General features: G+C 42.9%; 1 protein-coding gene across 3 annotated transcripts; it reads left to right on the top strand.

Moving 5' to 3' along the window:
• The first annotated feature begins 3137 nt into the window (after positions 1-3137).
• Positions 3138-25994, top strand: dph7 (diphthamide biosynthesis 7). 3 transcript variants are annotated; one of them, XM_060907367.1, is made up of 9 exons: positions 3145-3452; positions 3534-3649; positions 7387-7474; positions 10752-10846; positions 10928-11085; positions 14159-14231; positions 14347-14412; positions 14513-14697; positions 24664-25992. In XM_060907367.1, exons 1-9 carry the CDS (start codon positions 3315-3317, stop codon positions 25080-25082), a joined length of 1338 nt encoding a protein of 445 aa, XP_060763350.1. In that variant the 5' UTR covers positions 3145-3314; the 3' UTR covers positions 25083-25992. The 3 variants fall into 3 exon arrangements, with proteins under 3 accessions (XP_060763349.1, XP_060763350.1, XP_060763351.1); XM_060907366.1 differs by having other exon boundaries at positions 3138-3649; positions 24664-25994; XM_060907368.1 differs by lacking the exons at positions 3145-3452; positions 3534-3649 and adding an exon at positions 4483-5525 and having other exon boundaries at positions 24664-25993.

The following is a 25994-nucleotide window of genomic DNA, read 5'->3' on the forward strand; positions in this document are numbered from 1 at the left end:
GAAACAGAAATGAACATTTGCGCGCTTATATCTGTCTCCTTTATTCATTTGTTTTTATCTCAATTTATTATTTTTATTTATTTTTTATTAGATCAAATCAAGTATAAAAACAGTATACAATGCAATAGCATTGGTGCAGCTACGCCAAGGGGATGTACATTACAAAATAAATAAACAAAAAAGATCATAAAAACACATTGTATAGCACAAAAAGTGTTTGTACTTCGACAGCCTTCTTATTATTGCTGCTAGAAATTGTGGTCACATACTGTTTAATGTCTCTACTAAGTTCTGTAAAATTAGGGTTTTTATTCTGTCATTTAGACTTATGAATGTAGTATTTTGTCAATAATATAACAAATGAAATCAAATAAAAATGACAGACAAGATTTGTGCTGTCATAAAAGCCAAATAAGACATTCTCCCATTTCAGACTAAAATCTGAGTGAATGGAGTCGATAATAAGACGAGTAAGCTTACTACACAAACGTTTTGAATAAGGGCAAAGCCAAAATAAATGAATAAGGGTTTCTCTTTCTACCCCAATTATCTCAATTTAATTTTTTTGAATGCTTTATTAGAATAACACAGTACAATACAACAAAGCCTATCTCATCTCATTATCTCTAGCTGCTTTATCCTGTTCTACAGGGTCGCAGGCAAGCTGGAGCCTATCCCAGCTGACTACGGGCGAAAGGCGGGGTTCACCCTGGACAAGTCGCCAGGTCATCACAGGGCTGACACATAGACACAGACAACCATTCACACCCACATTCACACCTACGGTCAATTTAGAGTCACCAGTTAACCTAACCTGCATGTCTTTGGACTGTGAGGGAAACCGGAGCACCCGGAGGAAACCCACGCGGACACGGGGAGAACATGCAAACTCCACACAGAAAGGCCCTCGCCGGCCACAGGGCTTGAACCCGGACCTTCTTGCTGTGAGGCGACAGCGCTAACCACTACACCACCGTGCCACCCACAAAGCCTATCATTTAAAGGAAATACATAGACATCAGATATTAACAGAAAGAAGTAAAAAAAAAACAAAACAAGAAACAAATAAAAAAAACCCCTAACATATAATGAATGCGGGCAGCACGGTGGTGTAGTGGTTAGCGCTGTCACCTCACAGCAAGAAGGTCCTGGGTTCGAGCCCCGTGGCCAGCGAGGGCCTTTCTGTGCGGAGTTTGCATGTTGTCCGCGTGGGTTTCCTCCGGGTGCTCCGGTTTCCCCCACAGTCCAAAGACATGCAGGTTAGGTTAACTGGTGACTCTAAATTGACCGTAGGTGTGATTGTGAGTGTGAATGGTTGTCTGTGTCTATGTGTCAGCCCTGTGATGACCTGGCGACTTGTCCAGGGTGTACCCCGCCTTTCGCCCGTAGTCAGCTGGGATAGGCTCCAGCTTGCCTGCGACCCTGTAGAACAGGATAAAGCAGCTAGAGATAATGAATGCAAGTAATCAATTATGTAAAGAGTTAGTCAAGTTTATTTGTATAGCACTTTTAACAATAAACATTGTCGCAAAGCAGCTTTACATAATTTGAACAACTTAAAACATGAGCTAATTTTATCCCTAATCTATCCCCAATGAGCAAGCCTGTGGCGACGGTGGCAAGGAAAAACTCCCTCAGACGACATGAGGAAGAAACCTCGAGAGGAACCAGACTCAAAAGGGAACCCATCCTCATTTAGACAACAACAGACAGCATGCCTATAACATTAACAGTTTTAACATGAAGTCAGTTTTGTTGATGTTATAAACTCTTCACTGATGGAAACTTGAGTGCAAAACTGTTCATGACAACTGCAGTCCTAAAGTTAGCAAGTCAACTGTAGTCCTCAGCCACAGAAGCATTACAGTTAGCAGATCACCTATTCAATCCTGTGCTAATAAGACACAACAGTCTGTCATTTTTTGAGTTTTTCTTAACTATATTTAAAGACTTAGAGTGTTTCCATTTCTAAGGAGAACAGAGAGAAAGAGGGTTGCCATTTTTGTTTATGAACAAAAAAAATAGCTTGCAAAATAAAATAAAAAAAAATTCACAACATATTCCAGGGATTTCTTTTCAGGATTTTCATAAGAGAAAAAAAAAAATCTTTGATACTATAAGGGAGTAAGCCACATCCAAGTGATCAGAGGGGGACAGTGGACGTACTGGAAGGCATTTATACAGCATACAAAATAGTATAGGTCGATGTAGATCCTCAAACAGGAGTAAGGGAGAAGAAGACATTCTTTCAAGGATGAGATTTGGGCACACTAGGCTGAACGTCACCCTAGCACTTATGGGAAAGCATGTAGATGGAAGATGTGAGTTTTGTGGTAGCCCAGAATCTGTACAACATGTCATGTGTGAATGTCCTGAATATCAAGCAGAAAGGAATGTTTTAATGGAACAGCTGAGAAAAGAAAAACTAAGTTTGAGTATACAGGAGCTTTTGAAAGTAAGCTCAGGCCATGTCTGCTATAATTATGTTTTTAAGTTTCTGAGGGATACAGGGCTTATTCAGAGGATCTAGTGTCACCAATCTTTTTTTTTTTTTTTTTATCACCCAGGTTAGTTGTAGAATAGGCTCTTGAACCATACCCCAGTCCAGCAGGTGGCGGTAATGCACCTCATACGTTAAGTTGCCAACCGCCATAAAAATCCAAGAAGAAGAAGAAGAAGCGATCAGAGGTTTTTTTTTTTCTTTTTTTTTTATTGGAAGTTTCAAAGGTTTACAGAGCATTAAGGCAAATGTATGTCTTTTTTACAGAACCTTGTAGGAACATAGCACACATAGTACACATATCAAGAAATTATAAAACATGAGGAAAAAAATAAATAAAATGATAAAAAGAAAGAAAGAAAGGAAAAAAAGACACTCGAAAGAAAGTAATGGAGGGGGGTACATTATAACAAATTGAAGCTGTCTATTATTGATACAAGTTCGTTACTCCTCTTAGTTTTTAAATATCTGACGGATTTACTGTACAAACATAACTCGTTTTTAAAGGAAGGGAAAATGGGGATTGTCTTTATGCATTTGCATTTGTGAATATAATATTTTCCTAAACACGTCACCACATTTATTAAAAGCTCTATGTTTTTGTCTTCGTGTATACACTCATATTTGAGTAGATTCAAGTTTAAAAAAGGAACGGTAGGAATGTTTTCACAGAAGCGATCAGAGGTATCATCTCAATTTAATTCTCCCACAAGGCGACGTTGACATGACGTCATCACGTCCGCGACGTTTCTGCGCATGCGTACACTGACCAAACGCATGTTGATGTGTAGCATGCAGAAGGTGGGGAGATGAAATGGGTTCCTCTCGAACCCGCAACCTGCAGGTGTTTGACACAGAGCTGAGCGCAGACACTGTGGAATGGTGTCCTCTGCCTCAGCACGCCCACATTTTAGCTTGTGGCACTTACCAGCTTCAGAAAGACGATGAGAAGGTAGGAATGAAAAACTCGTTCAACTTCATGAAGCTGTTGCTCAGGCTGTGCTTCTCCCTAATGCACTGTTTGTGTTTGAAGAACCCCAGCAGAATTGGTCGACTCTACCTGTTCCAGTTTGACCAGTACCAGTCTTTCAGCCCTCCACTGACTGAGATCCAGCGCATAGACACTCCAGCTATACTAGATCTCAAATGGTATGTGTGTGGTGGACTGGGAAAACCCTTCCTATGGTCAGATTATCACAAAGCTATGCAAACTCCAGATCTTCTCATCTCATCTCATCTCTAGCCGCTTTATCCTGTTCTACAGGGTCGCAGGCAAGCTGGAGCCTATCCAAGGCGGGGTACACCCTGGACAAGTCGCCAGGTCATCACAGGGCTGACACATAGACACAGACAACCATTCACACTCACATTCACACCTACGCTCAATTTAGAGTCACCAGTTAAAGGACATGGGACATGGATTTTTTTTCTGGGCATAATTATGTATAAAGGACATAAGAAATGCCATCTAAATCACTGCAGGGCGTCAAAAATGTGAAAATCACATTATTCAAGTTTTTTTATACATCAGCGTAAAACAAGGATTCGTTAATGAGCTAGGTGGTCACGTGACGTAACAAAAACTTTCCAAGGAGCCAGCACTTGGGAATCTAATGTAAACAGGTTACCGAAATGGACACCATCGACAGTGATATTCCCGATGTTTCACAGAGATGTGAAGTTAGACCTTATCAATTCGAACCGATAGCTGGAAATTCACATGAACATGGATCTTGTCTTTACTCTGACGGGTCAGATGATTCTGAGAGTGAGGGTTCATTCAGTCCCCATGAAACTGAAAGCGGTCGGCTGGATAACACTTCCTGGTAAGTTAAAAACAATTCTGCTCAAAGGCTAATGATCTGTTGAAAGAAGTATTATTTTTGTATCATACATTGAAAGTTCATCATAGATCTAGCTAAAGTCCGTTGCAAGCTAGTTTTTTTTTTGCTGATATTTTTTGAGATTGATTGAGATGCAATGCTTCCAGAGTCCAAGATGAAAACATTCAAAATGGCGAAACGAGTCAGAATTATGATAATCAATAATTGATACACCCAAAATTATAATACTAATCCTTACCTCGGCTTTCAGTCGCTTAGCGAATGCACCTCGGCATTTTTCCGCATGAGGCCCATGGTAAAACCACACTTCCAGGAGGGGCTGCCGTCTGCCTCCCAAGCCGGCCGAGAGCGCTCCTCGTCGGGCACAGCCAGGCGGGCGAATGCCCTGGTTCGTCCGCCCTGTCTAAAAAATAATGGTACAACTCCGAGTGAAGGTAAATTTGGCTTGGCAATTAATTTCGTTCAGTACCTGAGTATTAAAGTTGAAAGAATCCTCTGTGAAATGGTCCGAACACAGTTTGTGGGAAACAGTAGGTGCAAAGTTTTTTCTACGGCAGTAGTGAGCCCACACTTTCCTCAGCTTCGGGTCCTTGGGGAATGCAAAAAAACTTACTCCAGGGCATTTCCCATTGGAATTATTGCAACCATAAGCAGCACAATACACCATGATGTCCAATGTACTTTAAAGACTATAAAAACAATTTTCTTGTCATCCACTTCTCCATTCATCTACCCGCTTGTGCTGTGCCCGAAAGTTTTTGTGACGTATGATCACGTGACAGCGGCTCTTCCGGTTGTAGAAAATGCATATCGGAAGTCGAGCAGAAATGCCATATAATCATCACGAATATAACGATTTTGCTGAATTTAATAGATGATTTTGTATTTGTTGATACAATTAATTCATATTTTTAATGGAAAGAAACTGATATAGCGTGCATTTATGTTTCATGTCCCATATCCTTTAACCTAACCTGCATGTCTTTGGACTGTGGGGGAAACCGGAGCACCCGGAGGAAGCCCACGTGGACACGGAGAGAACATGCAAACTCCACACAGAAAGGCCCTCGCCGGCCACGGGGCTCGAACCCAGGACCTTCTTGCTGTGAGGCGACAGCGCTAACCACTACACCACCGTGCCGCCCACTCCAGATCTTCCTGAACTGAATTATGAGTCAGAAGTAAAGATCTAACATTTTAAAATCAGGTTACTTCCAAAAGTGAAAGATTTAATGCCAGTGGCACTGAAAGACACCCTACCTGCTTCTACGTACAATTTCTTTATGGAAAAACATTATTGCTAAATTAGAAATTCACAGCATCATCCACACCAGTCTCTGTCTCATTATTTGAGGTAATGCCGGGATCAGATCAGACGACACGATTTTTTTGACAACTCCTACAACGTGTTCCTTGACGTTGACCATGTAGCCATGATCAACAGTTCTTGACCTTCTTCCCTGATGACGCACAAGAACATGAATGACTCTCACCAATCATCAGTCTCGTGACCAAACACGGCAAGAATTTATGATTGTGTAATCTGACATGGTGAACATCATGAAAGACAGAATGATCGTGTAGTCTGATCCTGGCATAAAAGTCAATTGAAGGACTTAAACACAAGCCTCATCATCATCATCTCCTCTTCACTCCACTGATTGTCGATAGAGAAATAATCAGATTAATTTTGGTCCTGTTTACTAAACATTTTTATTAAGTTATGCCAACATTTTAAAGGTGTATTAGGTTAGATTATTTTTCCCCCTTAAAGGAACAGTCCACCGTACTTCCATAATGAAATATGCTCTTATCTGAATTGAGATGAGCTGCTCCGTACCTATCCGAGCTTTGCGCGACCTCCCAGTCAGTCAGACGCGCTGTCACTCCTGTTAGCAATGTAGCTAGGCTCAGCATGGCCAATGGTATTTTTTGGGGCTGTAGTTAGATGCGACCAAACTCTTCCGCGTTTTTCCTGTTTACATAGGTTTATATGACCAGTGATATGAAACAAGTTCAGTTACACAAATTGAAACGTAGCGATTTTCTATGCTATGGAAAGTCCGCACTATAATGACAGGCGTACTAACACCTTCTGCGCGCTTCGACAGCGCATTGATACGGAGCTGGCCGTGCCCGAAGAGGAGTGAAGGTATCAATGCGCTGTCGAAGCGCGCAGAAGGTGTTAGTACGCCTGTCATTATAGTGCGGACTTTCCATAGCATAGAAAATCGCTACGTTTCAATTTGTGTAACTGAACTTGTTTCATATCACTGGTCATATAAACCTATGTAAACAGGAAAAACGCGGAAGAGTTTGGTCGCATCTAACTACAGCCCCAAAAAATACCATTGGCCATACTGAGCCTAGCTACATTGCTAACAGGAGTGACAGCGCGTCTGACTGCGTCTGACTGACTGGGAGGTCGCGCAAAGCTCGGAGAGGTACGGAGCAGCTCGTCTCAATTCAGATAAGAGCATATTTCATTATGGAAGTACGGTGGACTGTTCCTTTAAAGATTAGGTCTCTACTAATTAGCCCGTTCTCCCAATCCTGCTATGTTCACAAAGCTCCACATCCAGTGTATAAAATGACTGACGGATGGGAGGCTCATCTGAACACAAACAAGGACCAGAAGTCATGCATTATTTGCAGGCCTGTTATGTCTGGCTTCTTATTATTCAACGTTAAATAAAATTCAGCCTTTAAATCAAGTTTTGGTTACCTTTAAAGGAGATATTTATGGAAACTCTCATGCAGTTGATCAACACTCCTCCTCCTATTACTATTGGCTTTAGGAACGCCACACTAAATCTCAGTGCGCTTACAAACTTAAAAAAAAAAAACCCTCAAATCAACAGTGTTTTACAAACAAATGTTTTGAGCAGAGATTTAAAGTTGTTTAAACTCTGTTATGAGTTATTAGCAAAACTATCAGCCTTGGCTGAGTGAATAAATCTCAGAGTTTTCCATTTGAAAATGTAAATTTTCAAAAAAACCACCCCAACCCTTTTGTTGTTATTAATCTCACATCTTCCTCAGGTGTCATACAGAGATTTCTGAGCACTCCCTGCTGGGAATGGCCACAGCATGCGGAGAAATTCAACTGCACAGACTCAGAGACACACAGGTGAGACGTGAGAGAGATTTGGGCTGTGTCCAAAATCACTCACTCATTCACGACTCCCTACTCACGATCTAGGGAATTCTATATAGAGGACTATATAGTGGGCTCATTGGTAAAATGAAAGAAAAAAACCCCACTTTCGGACACTACCGCGCCTCGCCGTTATTTACGTCATTACTGTCGTACAATTAAAACATGCCAGATCAGTCGGCTGGTGGGTTTCAAAATAATAATTACATGCATGTATTTTTGTGATAAATCCATATTATACTGAGCGTATTTCCCACATTAATCAATACAAAGTACTTTGTGTCTGCTGCATCTTTCGGTTCTTTTAAAGGTCATAGGCAAGGGTCGGAGGTGAAACATAGAATATCAATTTTATGTTTAGAAGAACGACCCAAAAAGTGAATTCAATCTTCTTAGTGTCTAATTTGCACCCTAAAATTGAATAAAACGGATAAAATATGCTGTTTTGCCCAATTTCCAAAGGTTTGTTTACATCTCACTTATGCGCACTTTCACCACCAGGGGACCGTCGTCGTGACGTCATTTAAGCCAAACAGACCGGGAGCAGCTCTGTGTTTACTTGCGAACCGAGCACACGTGTACGGACTTTGGTCGTGAGAGGTTGTGTAAAATGTCTGAAAGCGATAGTGATTTTGAAGTAGGAACTCTCCAAATTGAATATCGAGAGGTGAAACCGTATACTGTATGTATGAACCTATGGCCGTTGCGAAGCAATCGGTGAATGTGGCTCACTGGTTTGACCATGCGGCCTCGGAATCAGACAGCGACTCGGCCGACTCTGACCGCGGTGACCCCGGACCTCAACAAGACTCGCGCCCAAACGATTTATCCTGGTAGTTATGATAAATTCCTACTCATCTCATCTCATTATCTCTAGCCGCTTTATCCTGTTCTACAGGGTCGCAGGCAAGCTGGAGCCTATCCCAGCTGACTACGGGCGAAAGGCGGGGTACACCCTGGACAAGTCGCCAGGTCATCACAGGGCTGACACATAGACACAGACAACCATTCACACTCACATTCACACCTACGGTCAATTTAGAGTCACCAGTTAACCTAACCTGCATGTCTTTGGACTGTGGGGGAAACCGGAGCACCTGGAGGAAACCCACGCGGACACGGGGAGAACATGCAAACTCCGCACAGAAAGGCCCTCGCCGGCCACGCGGTTCGAACCTGGACCTTCTTGCTGTGAGGCGACAGCACTAACCACCACACCACCGTGCCACCTAAATTCCTACTTTCGTTGTAATACTATATAAGAGCCCTTTTGAAGAATAATTAAACCGCCCTCCCTAGTGGATATAGGGAACGATTACTTGACAGTGCGCCGGTAGGCCACGTTAGCCTGCCATCCGCGGCATTATATTATTTATAGCCGACTCTAAGCGAGGAAATATCCCTTTGTCTCATTTCCACAATGATTGTACAGGATCCCTCAGGATTCTTGACTTGTCAATTGCAAGCAAAAGTAAAAATGTTTACCTCCAATCTTCTCCTTTTTGCTTGAGCGTTGCTGCTCCGTTTCTTCTTTGACTGTTTTATTTTGTTTCACGCGCACAATCCACTCTCTCCACCTCGACTCCTCTTTCGGAAAAAGCCAACCCTCTGGCTTCACGTGCACAATCCACTCTCTCCACCTCGACTCCTCTTTCGGAAAAAGCCAACCCTCTGGCTTCACGTGCACAATCCACTCTCTCCGCCTCTTCTCCTCTTTCGGAAAAAGGTAAAAACTTCTTCCTGAACCGGTCCCGTTGTTACAGTTCACTGCACAACAAGGCGGCGTTTTTTTTTGGTAATTCCTGAACGCACGTCTGCACTCAAGCCGAACGGCAATGAAAATACATGGAAGTGGACTCAACTCAAGCGGTTTGTTTGTCTTAAATGATATCACGCGCCGAGTGGTCATGAAAATAGCCGAACAGAAATTTGCCACGATCTTATTTTTTAACTTATTTTAATTATTACTTATTTACAATACTTCTTGGGACCAGAAGAAAATTCCAGAGGGTTTTTTAACATATAAAGTTTCAAATGTGCATAAAATTAAAACCATTGCCTATGAGCTTTAAATCAAGGCTGAATACTTATTTCTTCTTTGCTGCTGCCTTTTATTAACTCAAATTTGAGGTTTTTGATTAATTCCTCACTCTGCACTCTAACTTTTATTCTTGTATTTTATGTCTTTATTCTATTTTAGCTTATTTTCTTTCTCTTACTATTTTTAATTGTACTTGAATGTCTGTTTAATGTTTCTTCCTCTGTCCATCCACCCCAACGCTATTTTTTTTTTCTTCTTTCAGTGCGACTGCAATGCATGATGGGATATATTGCTTGGTTAGTGACCATCGGTTGTACACTACTTTTCACGGTGCAGTGTGAAATACTATGAGTCCACTATATAGGGTGCAATAATTCTCATTATACATTCGGACAGCACTACAAAATGGTGAACTCACTATGGACCCTTTTCACGTGACGTCACGACAGACGCGGCCGCCATTTTGGACATGTACTACCAGTAGTTTACCACAGCCAACATTGAGGAACGGCAGCAAAGAAAGTGTTTATTTTCAGCAAGACTTCCATCATGCCACTATATTGTTGTGCACCTGGATGTAGTAACCATCAACAAACAAGGCAAGGGTTATCATTTTATCGGATCCCGGTAGATGCTGACCGACGGAGAAGATGGATAGTGGCATACCAACGCTTGTGTAGTGACCACTTCGTTGGAGGTAAGACGAATAAAATTAGCCAGAAAAGGCATTACATTGCTGTTAACATTCCATTCTAGTTTACTGTAATTATGATCTGGCAGCTATTTACACCGGATCCAGTGTAAATAGCTGTCGGAGCCAACGTCCGAGGTTCCGGAGCGCGCTAGCTCGCGGCCGGCCGGAGCACGCTCTGGCAAGCTCGGATGTTGGCTCCGGCAGCTATTTACACTGGATCCGGTGTAAATAGCTGCCAGATCATAATTACAGTAAACTAGTAAATACAGTTTTCTGCATCTCGCTCCTTTTTCTTTTATGTTTGTCGCCTTCCTCGCATTCAAACCGATTTGAGCCGAAGTCCACTACATGTCCAAAATGGCGGTCGCGTTTACGAAGGTCACGTGACTGAAAAGGGTCCATAGTGAATTCTGAGTGATTTCGGACAGAGGGTTGATGTAAGAAATATGACCCCGATTGCTGTTTATATGCACACATTAAGTGTCTTTTGTGTATCTGATGTCCCTGTTGAGTAGCACGGCAGGTGTGCTTTGGAGCGTGTCTTTTGCACTGAGCTGGGTCCCAACAGATTAGCACTGTCACTGGACTGGTCAACAGGGAGAGGTGACAGGTACGAGGCTCAGCAGTCAAGCTAAACCTGGTTTTTATATACGTGATGCCAGTTTTAAGATGTCGCTGTGTTTGTTTACAGCACTGACCCCCGGGTGGTGACCAGCGACTCGACTGGTTCTCTTATGGTCTTGTCTCTGGCTGAGGATCACCTGACTGCTGTGTCTCAGTGGAAAGCTCATGACTTTGAGGCCTGGATTTCAGCTTTCAGTTACTGGGATACACAGCTGGTTTACTCTGGTGAGACACGAGTGGAGCTTCTTTTCTGTCGTCATCTTTTCCTTTATATCCACTATGAATATAAACCTGTTTTGTCTTCAGTTTTGTTCTGCAATGTAGTCAAAATACAGAATGAGTGGGGGTGTACAAACTTTTGACTGGTCCCATATAGTGTGTGTGTGTATAACCTTTTTATATTAAGTAAAATTGCTTGGCTTGGGATCATTAAACAGCAAAGGAACAGAAGCAGAAGCTCTTGGTCTCCTTAATATGCAGAACCTTTATTTTTAAATTTCTGAGTGGATAGTATCTCCATCCTTGACTCTTGTATGCTGCATAAATGGGAATTAAAAAAAAAAAAAAAAGATTTTTGAGAGTTAAAATCAACTGCAAAGTTGGCATTCAGGCTGCCCCACTGAGCCAACCAGTCCTGAGTGCGTGACGTCACAGCGGTAACCGGTTTTAAGGCCGAGGCCTTTTACAGCTATAGACCAAAGTCATATAAATAAAAATTTATGGTGAAAGTAAGAAATACCGTCACCGACTTGCTCAACTAATGGCCCTTTTCCACTACCCTTTTTCAGCTCACTTCAGCCCGACACGGCTCGCGTTTCGACTACCTTAGAGCAGCACGACTCAGCTCGCTTCAGCCCTGCTTAGCACCCAAAACTCGCATGGTTTTGGAGTGGGGCTGAAGCGAGCCAAACCGAGCCGAGTGGGGCTAGGGGCGTGAGGAGACACTCCCCTGTGCACTGATTGGTGAGGAGGAGTGTCCTCACACGCCCACACACGCCCCGCGAGCACGCTGGGATCTGTAAACACCGTAAACCCGGAAGAATTACGAATTACGAGAATTTCTGAAGCCTTATGCGCCTCGCCTCATCTATACGCTCTTGCCAGTATCTGTTGGCGTTGTCGGTGACAACAAGCCACAGCACCAAGACCAGCAACACTAACGACTCCATGTCCTCCATGTTTATTGTTTACTATCCGGGTCGTGAGACTACCGCTTAAAAGATCACTGATGTCACTGTTTGCGCTGCCTAACGACATCACGTGACGTCCACCCACTTTCGCTAACTCCACCCAATGTGTCCACCCACTTCCAGCCAGCACGGTTCAGCGCGGTTGTAGTCGAAATGCAACTCCAACAGCCCCACTCAGCTCGACTCAGCCCAACTCCGCACGGCACGGCTCAGCCCAACTCAGCCGCGTTGGTAGTGGAAAAGCGGCATAAGACTGATTTGACTTCACTGATTGTGGGTTGACTCTCATTAAAACAGGATAGGTGTTCTAACTTATGCAACATACATGTCCATGCATGCATTTTCACTGATAAAACGTAAAAGGCTGATTAAATAATCAGATGAACCGAGGCAAATCACATTCTGAAGCAAATTAAATAATCTTATACCGGTAACTTAAACACAATACAAGTTACATGTATTAATCTAAATGCAGGTAAACAACGTGTTTTTTGTTGTTTTATATCCAAATGAGAGTCGGAGCGTAACCCGTCTGTGTTCTTGCTTCTTGAGGGCTGATCTTGTGGCCGATTGTTTCGAAACAATCTGACTTTCAGTTGTTCGTTCAGTTCTCCGTTCATTCACTTCTTCCACGGAAGGGCGAGATGGCAGCGATATCTAGTTTAGAAATAAGACAGCTAGTCCATTCATTCTCTCCATACTGTGTATTCCGCCATTACTGCTGGGCTCAGGCAGTTACTAAAACCCGGGACGGAACGGGATGTCACCGGTTTTAGCAACAACTGCGGGGAGGTCACTACCTGAGCGATATGTCTCGTCCCGTTTCATCCCGGGTTTTACCAACAACTCTCGGCTCACGCTCCAGGAGGACTGGTGCAACTGAACTTGCTTTACAAAAACTAAATAAAATAATACTTTTTCTTTAATTGTTGGTCCTGCACCCTCTTTCAATACGGGCTTATAGCCAACGCTCCTCAACACATCAGAGGTTTCGTCCGAGTCTTCGGTAAAATGTGCAGAGCAGAGGAGAGACCACTTCGTAGGCGCCCAATGTGCCCGTGAACTTCTCGCAAAATGCGTCCAAATCTTTGCAGTTTGAACATTCTTGGGCCATGAATGCAACATAAATCCACCTTCTGTCATGTTGCTGCACCGGCCAGCAACACGTCTATGTGTCATGGCGATAAATTAGCTCAAAATGGAGGATCGGAGTTGCAGTCAGCGCTGTCTTTCAGTATAGCGGAAATGCCGATGAGACCGATAGACTTTCTGCTGTGACGTGACGGATGTCGAGGTCATTCACTCAGACCGCGACTTATATAAATCACTTTAATCGTAAAAATTACTATATTAGATTAATTATTAATGCTTAAAACTATTCCTGTGCCATTCTTGAGGTTTCAAGGCATTTATAAACGAAAGTGAAGCCATGATTCCGCGTATATGCTTGAAGAGAGTCAGAACATATCTCATTCATCTCATTATCTCTAGCCGCTTTATCCTTCTACAGGGTCGCAGGCAAGCTGGAGCCTATCCCAGCTGACTACGGGCGAAAGGCGGGGTACACTCTGGACAAGTCGCCAGGTCATCACAGGGCTGACACATAGACACAGACAACCATTCACACTCACATTCACACCTACGCTCAATTTAGAGTCACCAGTTAACCTAACCTGCATGTCTTTGGACTGTGGGGGAAACCGGAGCACCCGGAGGAAACCCACGCGGACACGGGGAGAACATGCAAACTCCACACAGAAAGGCCCTCGCCGGACCCGGGGTTCGAACCCAGGACCTTCTTGCTGTGAGGCGACAGCGCTAACCACTACACCACCGTGCCGCCCAAGAGTCAGAACATATGAATATGCAAATTAGTCACGCCTTCAACCCCAAATGGACACACCCCCTTCACTAGTAATAGGCAGATTTTGAGGCTGTTTCTTACAAAATACAGTAAAACTGCTGCAGTGAGGATCTGAGAGGCAAACAAATACCTTCAGAGAGATCTAATAATTATGAATATGCAGAAAATAAAACGGATTTAATCACAAAATGGTGATATCACTTTCAGAAACATCTTTTTGTTTGTTTGTAATGTGATCTCTCAGGTGGTGATGATTGCAAACTCAAGGGCTGGGATCTGAGGACGAGTCCATCTTCCGCTGTATTCACCAGTAAAAGGTGACACTTGCATGGATTTTAGTGCAGATCCAAAAGCTCTAACCGTCACCATGTCATCACTGCATCTGCTCTTATTTGTCATGTCAGATCCTCTTGTTTCTGTTTTCTTTCGAAGGCATTCGATGGGAGTGTGTAGCATACACAGCAACCCTCACCGAGAGCACGTCTTAGCTACAGGAAGGTAAAGCAGCTCTAAGTTCACTGCCACACACACACACACGGAGCTCATGGAACCTGGTACACACGCCTGAATTGTATTACTTTATTCCTGTTTCCTTTAGTTACGATGAAACCGTACTATTATGGGATGGAAGGAACATGAGACAGCCTGTCAGTGAGACGGCAGTGGGTGGAGGAGTGTGGAGACTGAAGTGGCACCCTGTTCACGAACACCTGCTGTTAGCTGCGTGCATGCACAACGACTTTCACATTCTTCACTGCCAGGAAGCTGCCGGGAAGCCGAAAAGTGTGTGTTAGTTTCCGAGGATGTCCCGTTCGCTCCACAATCTGTAACGTTTTTAACAGACTGTATTAAGCACAGCAAGAAATGAAGAGGTGCTTTTCCACCAAGTAATCTAGTGACAGCGGAAAATGAGCTCAGATTAATACTCTTCGAAAAGCTCTGTCAATCACTTCAAGCAAGGTATTGTTTTATATCCGCCATCAAAAAATGCTCGTGTAGTAGGGCTGTAACAATATACCCAACTCACGATTCGATTCGTATCGCGATTTTTTGACCCACGATTCGATACGCCCACAATTTTTTTAAAAATTTTTTTTAAAGTAGTAAATTTGACTTATTAACATTTACTTACTTACATTAACTATTTAATAACAAATAATTCAGACCACTGCAGAGAATGAGTAATACGTATGCAAAAATGAACAAATGTATATCCAAAGATTGTTTTATTTCTCAAAATAATACTGTTGAGCCGGAAGCTCTGGTTTTTTCGGTTCTGAAAAAGTAATTTTTCCAAATCGTGTAAATCCGTTAAGATTTTTTTTTTGGGGGGGTGGCTCTCTCACTGTCTCACTCTCATAGGGCCAATGATTTTCTGTGATCGCGGAAAACAGATGGAAATTACGGAATTTTTATAGTGAAACATTGTTCTCGTGTCAAAATGTAACTGCCGCAGAAGGCTTCCGCCCAAGCAGACACGCCTTCAGTGTTGCCAGATATTGCTAACGTTTTCCACCCCAAAATATGTTCAAAACCAGCCAAAAAGCACCTAAACCTGCCCAATCTGGCAACACTGCATGCCTTTCCGGTCAAGTGATTGTGATTGGCTTGTGGGACACCTAGCCAGCCAATGATCTGCTTGTTTACAGATTCGCTCCCCGCATCGCAACCAGAATGGCGACCGCTTAAAAGAAACGAATGCTTTGCCAGTGGCGAGTGTGGACGTTGCGTGACTCGCAGAAGATTGTCGCAGGTCGGCGAAAAAACGACTTACTAATAGATATAAAAAAAATAAAAGTAATTTAAGTAAGTTTAAAATGTAATTTAAATAAAAAGTAAAGTATTCATAAATTGAAGTTTGGAAGCGCCTCTGTTTTTGGGCTGAGGAGAAGTTTGAAAGGGTGTACCGCGATTCTGCCTTCTTGTATCACGATACGGATCGTGGCTCTGCGTATCGCGATTTCGATACGCATATCGTTACAGCCCTATCGTGTAGGGATCGACCAAGGATGGCTCACGTGATGGGAAATAGTATACTGGTTTATTTACCTCTGTCCGTCCGCCCATCCTTTAGGGGTGTTCATATGGCAACTTTTACTCCGGTGTAGCACTGGGGCTGCCCCGGTAGAGCGTTCACACGGTACAAAGTTATACCGGTGTAGCCCCTGAAAGCTGCTTAAACCGGTGCAAATCTAACCCTGCTCGGGAGGTGGTTTAAGAAATTTACTCCGGAGTAAATGCTAGTTTGCGGGGCAGCACCGATATAAAATGGGACGTCTGAACGCTACAGGGGTAGACTCGCTATGCGTGAGGAGAGTTGATTACATACGGGCATTGCATAATTTGCATCCTGGTATTTTGCGCTTCCAAAATGGAGAATATCAACAACAACAGAACTGCGTATCTTCCAGTGTTGCCAGATTGGGCGGTTTTAAGTGCATTTTGGCGGATTTGAACGTATTTTGGGCTGGAAAACGTCAGCAGTATCTGGCAACACTGGTGTCTTCATCCACGTTGTTTTCCCGGCGCTTGGTGATGCCATGACAACCGGGAAAAGGAAGTACGTTTTCACGCATGCGCATATTTCATTTCCGCATTATTACTATCGTATAGCACGGTCGCAAAAACTGCCGTGTGAACGCAAGTGGGGCTGCACCGGTGCTAACACGCTTCTCTCAAGTAAGCAGGTTTGTGACGTGTGAACGCTCCACAAAATTTACACCGGTGTAAGATATATCGCAACAAAATACATCGGTGCAGCATCGATGCAAATATGTGCCGTGTGAACACCCCTTTTTTCTCAGCAACCACAAATCATAACCACTTAGTACCGAACTTCAGCTTAGGGTTCTATAGTGTATACGTTTTTCAGGTCTGTCCCACATCGACTTCCTGTTTACCGACTGAATGTATTTACAAAACACACAGCGTGGATTTACAAAATTTTTATAACATTTTTCTCAGCAACTACAAATCACAGCTGCTTGATATTTGGTACCAAGCTTCAGCTTGGGGTTCGATACCGCGAATACCGTTTTCAGGTCTGTTGCACATCGACTTCCTGTTTACCGACTGAATGTATTTATAGTGTGGATTTTGATGCTATTTCAAGAAGCAAAATGCTATTTCAGAATGACGGTTTACCAGGATGCTATTTGAAACCCCTGGGGAGAGACACTGCTCTTTACTTACTTGTTTCAGGGTTCATGATTTGTTGAAGTCAACATTCATAATAAGTGTCCTATTCCTTCGGTTGCTTGCGTTCTGATATAAGCGAGAGCGGGGGGGGATACGCAAGTGAGCAGGAGCTCATAGTTGATCTTGTTTTCTCATTCATCTCATTATCTCTAGCTGCTTTATCCTTCTACAGGGTCGCAGGCAAGCTGGAGCCTATCCCAGCTGACTATGGGCGAAAGGCGGAGTACACCCTGGACAAGTCGCCAGGTCATCACAGGGCTGACACATAGACACAGACAACCATTCACACTCACATTCACACCTACGCTCAATTTAGAGTCACCAGTTAACCTAACCTGCATGTCTTTGGACTGTGGGGGAAACCGGAGCACCCGGAGGAAACCCACGCGGACACGGGGAGAACATGCAAACTCCGCACAGAAAGGCCCTCGCCGGCCCCGGGGCTCGAACCCAGGACCTTCTTGCTGTGAGGCGACAGCGCTAACCACTACACCACCGTGCCACCCTGATCTTGTTTTTTCAGGTTTATTTCTAATTTTTTGTAGTTGACACTTTGAGTCTGGAATAAAAAAAAAAAAATTCCATGAAGGATATAAATATACCATGTACTGAGAGAGTCTGGCTAACGCAACTTCAAAGCTCTGCGAGCATTTGGTCTGGCAAAGATATTAAGCCCAACCGTTTCCCAGAGCCCGTGGTTGACCCGCCTCCCTGAAATGCCTCAGTTTGCTACTGGTCGAAGCCAGAAAAGGCTGTGACGAAGCTTAAACCAATCACATCACTCTTTCCTCTGACGTATGTGCCGCGACGGGGCTAACTGGTAGATTAAACTCTTACCGAAGCCGGTCGGGAGCAAGGCGAAAACGTCCTTCCTTTCAATAAATACCTCCAGGGCTGCTCTTTGCTCCGTTTTCAGTGAGAACTTGCTCCATGTTCGTAATGTTTCTAGTGAATGAAGCGCTTCCGGCATAGATTCTGTAAACGATCTATGGCTTCCGGTTGCAGTTCTACTACGTCAGTGCCTCGAACACGCCTCTACCCAGGGCTGTTGGAGATGCTCAAAGTTGATTGGCTCCCGATTTTTCGGGAGCTTGGAAGAGCTGTAGATAGCTTGCCTGGCCAGACTAAGCTCGCAACAGGCCCTCGTGTTGCATCACACTTAGGATGTGCGGGCCCAGGCTAGTACTGAGAGGCATCTGTAGTTACAGATTTTCTTTAGTGACTGGCATAGGATTTTTTTCTTCAGGGCTCCGCCCCTCCCAAAATAGTACTATGCCAGTCACCTCAGAGAATCCATAATTTCAAGCGGAGCCTCTCAGCACATGGTATATTTGATTTATTATTAATGGAGCTAAACGTAATGCATAGTTAGTTAATGCTTTATGGTAGAAGTGTGCTTCAGGATTGGAATCCCACAGGACCAAACAAAAAAAAACTTGGTGGTCTGATGTGCAGTTCACAGGATAAAGAAAGACCAAAAAAAAGTCTTCACTTTCTTTTCTTGGTAACAGGATAAGCTGTGATATTTTTTTTTTTTAAGCTCATATAGCCACAGGCCGGGTTGGATCAGCTGATGTGTTTACATCTCGTCGTCCGTCCACAATTTACAAAAATCGCTACTCCTCCTACAGGATTGATTGGATTTCGATCAAACTCGCATACAATGTTCCCCAGGTGGGTGTGCATAAAAGTTGCCAAGATTATTGTGCCACTTGTTATATTTATGATTTCATGGGCGTCTTGGCCGGTATGAGCTACAGCCTCATTGAGTTATTTTTTTTCATATAAAGTTTTGTTCACTTCAAGAGAGAGGAAAAAGGGGCTCTTGAAGGAACGACTGTTTCTAATTTATTACATTACATTATAGGCATTTAGCAGACGCTCTTATTCAGAGCGATGTACAACATACCCAGAGCAGTTGGGGGTTTGGTGCCTTGCTCAAGGACACTTCAGCCATTCCTGCTGGTCCAGGGAATCAAACCAGCAACCTTTTGGTCCCAAAGCTGCTTCTCTAACCATTAGGCCATTCGTTATAAGAGGGACTAACCTGTCTCATGGACATTCCCCAACATTAAGTACAAACTTCCCATCTGTAATTGGATTAAAAAAAAAAGCCTTGTGGTGGAAAAACTTAAGACTCGAGGCTGTTAGGAAAAAGCAGACAGATATACGAGTTGATTAAAGTGGAACTGAAGTCATTTTTAAACTTGCTTTATTTCTTAATGTGTTATTCAGTTACGTTTTCGGTTTTAGTAACCTTTTATATCGTGACTCGTATTGGCAACTAATTGCAATTAAATATTATACTTATCGGCCTATTCAGTTTTTAGCCATGTTGAATTTAGTTCGTTTGGTCCACGGCAGGCGTCGCTTATCCACACAATCTTCACGAGACTTGTGCGAGACTTCGAAACGTCAAGTGTCAGCCAGGTGTCAGCGCCGCCATTTTAAAAATTGTTTTCCAAATGAAATATTGCACAAAAACGAGTTTAAATGACGATTACTGCCTACTTTTTTCAAACTTTCCTGATTGCTATCAAAACAAACAAAACTTCCGGCTTGATTACATCAGCATTCGAAAGAGGGCGCGCGTGTCTTTTGACAACGTTGGCAGATGTGTTGGTCACTTTGATTTCCGCTGTACGTTTTACTTCCGCCCTACGATGTCTCGCACAGGGCCGTAAACGAGATTCGTTGAGACATTGCTTTGACATATGGACTGATATATTACAGAGCACATTTCAAACACTCATAACTTGCTATAGCAGCGACAAAATAGCGATCAAAAATGCATTCCGATATTTAATAAAATGAGAGAAATAGAATATCATAAATTTGCCTTCAGTTCTCCTTTTTAAAGGGGTACCAAATATAATATATACAGTTGCTGATGGGACAAAGTAACGTATTCTTAAGTATTCTATCAAATTTATATACTAGAAAACAACGAAATATCTTGGTAATTGTAAATATAATAGTCGGTACGCTAAACGGCACAAGAGTCGCCATTTTTAAAAGACCGTGACATCAGCCCTACCCACTGCACTAGGAGAGAAGCGTGTAATCATGGCGTCGGGCGCATCAAGTGAAAGCGACAGCTCTGTCGAATCATACGAAGAGATCCCGCAAAAGACACGTCTGGAGGATCGTTATGCTTTCCATCGATCCTGTTATTACACCCGAAAGCAACACACTGTGGCATTGTGTAGCCGATCACTTACAATTCATCCTACTTTCCGATTCACACGTGCTATTCCCAACCTCAATGAGCCAACACAACTGGGCACATACATACGTCATGAGTGTTACGCAGAGAAAATGAACGTGCATTCTGATTGGATAAAATTAATATCATGGCGGGCTGTTCAAACTGCGGAAATAGTTTGCTCGAGCTACTTTCAAAACACTATAACTTTCCAACCTTAGAACAAAAAACTTTTGTAAGTCTTGAATAAGGTTCGTTAATGTGTGTTTTATTGTTATATTTACTCTATATATTGCCCTCTGTTCCCCTTTAATACCCTTGCAAGAGGGCTTCTCCGAAATGAAAACCCACACAGCGTTTCACCCAGAGAAGCGCCCTCTGAATTCATACACACTGTTTTATATAGTTTAGCATGAACCTGCATATCGGCTGTTCCCGTTTATCTCCTCTCACGGCCAGGGGCATCTCCTCTGTTCATTTTATCTCTGCTATGTATGCAAGCTTATGATAACCTTGTAAAACAGAACAGTGTAACACAAAACAACATTCTTCATCTTGTATAAACATGAGACACTGTCTCTGAAGCTTACTTTCTAAAGATCACTACAGTCATAAATTCTCTAAAAATTATTTTTTCCTATGTCGGCCAAGATGCCTATGAAATCGTAAATATGACCAGTGGTGCCACCATATTGCTGGGTTTCATGTGACATCACAGCTTCCTAATTAGTTATTCAAAACTTTAGCTGGTGATCCACCAAAGCTCAGTTGACAAAGCGTTTGTACGGAGAAGGTGTATTGCTTGCAGGAAAAATGCCTTACGCTTGCATTGTTTTAGGTTGTTTGAATTGATCAAACCGTGAAACTGATAAGTTTCTTCAGGGTTCCCCATGAACTAATAAATTTTAAAAAAGGGTGAACGAACACAGGATTTCACAAAAAGACGTTGAGAAAGGTGGCTTTTGAATCTCTCACAGAAATCGAAGGGAGCCGAGTTGAAGCGCGCTTGAGTTTGCAGTGATCACTTGGTGAAAGGTTTGTATTTCCCTCTCAGCTACATCCTTAGTGTTTTCCAAGTACTTTTATGTGTCGTTATTTTACGGTACTACTTTTTTTTTTTTTTAGTCACGAAGCGCTGAAGTCCCCAGCTGTTTCTTTGTTTCCTCCTCACTCCTTACAAAGTCCATATGCATGAAGGTCATGACAAAATTCTTCCCCAGCCGTACAGTTACAATGCGCCGTGATCACTTCTCCGTCTTGTTTAACTAAGATCCAGGTCTTTAAAGGGGTTTCTGATGCTCTTTGTGAATGATTTAGCTGAGAGATAAGAGCCAACACAAGTGAGAATCAAGCGAACTGTTGTTTGTTTACACTTCACCTTGCAGCACTTCACTGTAAAGACGTGAACGAAAATCTAAAAAAAAAAAAAACACATGTACAGTGCCTTGCAAAAGTATTCATACCCCTTGAACTTTTTCACATTTTTCCACCTTACAACCACAAACTTAAGTTTTTTATTGAGATTTTATGTGACAGACCAACACATAATTGTGAAGTGAAATGAAAATGATAAATGGTCTTCAAAATTTTAAATAAATAAAAATCTGAAAAATGTGATGTGCATTAGTATTCAGCCCCCCTGCGTCAATACTTTGTAGAGCCACCTTTTGCTGCAATTACAGCTGCAAGTCTTTTGTGGTATGTCTCTACCAGCTTTGTGCATCTAGACACTGAAATTTTTGCCCATTCTTCTTTGCAAAATAGCTCAAGCTCAGCCAGATTGGATGGAGAGCGTCTGTGAACAGCAATTTTCAAGTCTTGCTACAGATGCTCAATGGGATTTAGGTCTGGACTTTGACTGGGCCATTCTAACACATGAATATTCTTTGATCTAAACCATTCCATTGTAGCTCCGGCTGTATGTTTAGGGTCATTGTCTCGCTGGAAGGTGAATCTCCTTCCCAGTCTCAAGTCTTTTGCAGCCCCCAACAGGTTTTCTTCCAGGATTGCCCTGTATTTAGCTCCATCCATCTTCCCATCAACTTTGACCAGCTTCCCTGTCCCTGCTGAAGAAAAGCATCACCATAGCATGATGCTGCCACCACCATGTTTCACAGTGGGGATGGTGTGTGCAGGGTGATGAGCAGTGTTAGTTTTCCGCCACACATAGTGCTTTGCATTTAGGCCAAAAAGTTCAACTTTGGTCTCATCTGACCAAAGCACCTTCTTCCACATGTTTGCTGTGTCCCCTACATAGCTTCTTATGCCTGTCTTTCAACAATGGCTTTCTTCTTGCCACTCTCCCAAAAAGGCCAGATTTGTGGAGTGTACGACTTATAGTTGTCCTGTGCACAGATTCTCCCACCTGAGCTGTGGATTTCTGCAGCTCCTCCAGAGTGATCATGGGCCTCTTGGCTGCTTCTCTGACCAGTGCTCTCCTTGCTCACTCTGTCAGTGTAGGTGGACGGCCATGTCTTGGTAGGTTTGCAGTTGTGCCATACTTTTTCCATTTTTGAATGATGGATTGAACAGTGCTTCTTGAGATGTTTAGAGCTTGGGATATTTTCTTATAACCTAACCCTGCTTGAAACTTCTCCAGAACTTTATCCCTGACCTGTCTGGTGAGTTCTTTGGTCTTCATGATGCTGTTTGTTCTTCATTGTTCTCTAACAAACCACTGAGGCCTTCACAGAACAAGTGTATTCATGCTGAGAGTAAATTACACACAGTAGGACTCTATTAACTAATTAGATGACTTCTGAAGGCAATTGATTGTATTTAGAGGTATCAGAGGACAGGGGGCTGAATACTAATGCACACCACATTTTTCAGATTTTTATTTGCTTAAAATTTTGAAGACCATTTATCATTTTTGTTTCACTTTACAATTGTGTTGGTCTGTCACATAAAATCTCAATAAAAAACTTTTAAGTTCGTGGTTGTAAGGTGGAAAAATGTGAAAAAGTTCAAGGGATATGAATACTTTTGCAAGGCACTGTACTTACACGGGCAAAAACAATACAGGATTCATTCGGCAGTGACTTGACAGCGAGGTCCTTTACCCAGCCATACCCAGCCCTGAGAGAGGCCTTCAGTTGCTTAGAAGTTATCCTGGGGTCCTTTGTGACCTCACTCACTATTACACGCCTTGCTCTTGGAGTGATCTTTGTTGGTCGACCACTCCTGGGGAGGGTAACAATGGTCTTGAATTTCCTCCATTTGTACACAATCTGTCTGACTGTGGATTAGTGGAGTCCAAACTATTTAGAGATGGTTTTGTAACCTTTTCCAGCCTTATAAGCATCAACAACGCTTTTTCTGAGGTCCTCAGAAATCTCCTTTGTTCATGCCATGATACACTTCCACAAACATGTGTTGTGAAGGTCAGACTTTGATAGATCCCTGTTCTTTAAATAAAACAGGGTGCCCACTCACACCTGATTGTCAGCCCATTGACTGAAAACACCTGACTCTAATTTCACCTTCAAATTAACTGCTAATCCTAGAGGTTCGCATACTTTTGTCACTCACAGATATGTAATATTGGATCATTTTCCTCAATAAATAAATGAACGAGTATAATATTTTTGTCTTATTTGTTTAACTGGGTTCTCTTTATCTACTTTTAGGACTTGTGACAATCTGCTGAATGTTTAGATCATATTTATGCAGAAATATGGAAAATTCTAAAGGGTTCACAAACTTTCAAGCACCACTGTAGATCTAAAGCCAGCAGTGGCTTCTAGATTATGAGCATACTCTGATAACTTATCACTAGTTGTTTGCACTACGGCAGCCATTTTGACTGGCTCGACCACCAGCTGCTTTACCAGAAGTGAAATCGCTAAGAAAAGTCATGTGACTGAAACCCAAGAATTGACAACTTTTATGCACGGCCACCTGGGGAACATTGTACGCGAGTTTAATTGAAATCTTGGAGGAGGAGTAGCGATTTTCGTAAATTGTCGACGGGTGATGCGTGATCGTATAAGCTCATCCGGCCTGGCTTGCAGCCAGATGAGCTAAAAAGCACAATGTATCTTGCATTAATCATTTCTTAATAGTAAATTGCTCTTGTATAGAGGAATACAACACTTCAAGACATGCTGTTATTGGAAAATAAGCAACTCCGTAGTGGAAACAGTAACTCCGCTTCATGCTGGTACACATTGCAGCTTTCTATCTTTTGATTATTTTCCTATAACATCACACCCTTATGTATTAATCCTGACTTATGTTTTATCACGGTCATGTTGAAATTGGTATTAAATATCGTGATAAGGTGGTTATGATCATGGTATCAGCTGTCCTTTTTTTTTCTTCGCTCTCCATGTTTGCTTCAACAGATGGAAATGAAGGCTCGTGCCCCATCCTGGCATCTTACATCCTTCACAACTCGTTAGCGTACGGAGCCGACTGGTCACGGCTCCCCCTGAGCGGCCCTCCGCCCTCCTCGCCTCCTCCGGAAACACCATCCAGCGTCGCCCCTTCAGAGCCCAAAGGCCACGTCAGGATCCAGTACGAGTCCCCGACTGCCAGCTTCGACACCTCGCTGGAAGACGAGTGTGGATGCTACATCCCCGATCACACCACCGCCGTCTCGGCTCCAGCTCCTGTCCCCGGCGTCGGACACGACCCAGCGTCTTTATCCTGCCTGCTGGCGTCCTGCTCCTTCTACGACCACATGCTGCACGTATGGAGATGGGACTGGAGTCCAGAGACTGAGGCGCGATCGGGAGACACTGGGCCGACTTCCTCTTCTTGAACAGATCTTTGGATGGACACAGAAGAGCAGCTCCGGGTTCTTTTGAGAACAGACAGGGTATTCTGGGAACTAAACAGATACTATAGCTAATAAATCTCCACCGATTGGACTTTTTATTTATATATATATATAAATATAAAAAAAGGTTTTCCCGTTCAGCTGGGACTCAAGATCTTCCAGTCATTTCCTCCACATGGAATATTTTACATACCTTTATATCAGCTGTTCATAAAGCGCACACACAAAACACACATGCATGAATACAAATATCAATAAATTACACTTGTATAATTTTTTTTTCTGTTATTTACAGTGACAGTATGGTGTGTGCGCACGCGCGCACTTGGCTTCCACTTTTTATTTCTTGTTCCCATTGAACGCAGTACAAACAGTATGCTTAAACAGGACTCTTCTTTTAGGTTTGCGTCAGAATTTCAGACCATGAAGCAACTGGTTGTCACCTGAAAGGGCCCCATGAGGAAACGGACTTCAGTATGTGTATGATGGCCTTTAGCGTCTATTTAGTAACCATTTACTGAAGTACTAGGGCTTTTTTCTAGCCAGGGATTCGTTAGATGATAATTTAGTTATGTAATAATATTCTGGCTATTTATTAAAGCCATAGTTTTTTTTTATTCATTACCTTTAGACAAACAGAACACTTGAGGTTTAAGTGGACATTATTTAGTGACTCAAAAAAGTTTCATGAACTTTCAGTGGTGTTTTTTTTTGGTACGGACACGGTATCTCCACCCCGTAGCAAACTACTTTTATTCTGTTGTGGCAGCGGGGGCGTGGTCAAGCATCGGTCTGTGACCGGAGGGCAGAGTCAGGGAAGGTAAGTGGCAGAATCACTGCACCTGATGTTAATGTGTTTGTGTGTCTTCCCCAGTGACCGCTCCCTATTTAAGG

This window comes from Neoarius graeffei, chromosome 24 (genome assembly GCF_027579695.1).
Source record: "Neoarius graeffei isolate fNeoGra1 chromosome 24, fNeoGra1.pri, whole genome shotgun sequence".
In the NCBI taxonomy this organism is placed as follows: domain Eukaryota; kingdom Metazoa; phylum Chordata; class Actinopteri; order Siluriformes; family Ariidae; genus Neoarius; species Neoarius graeffei.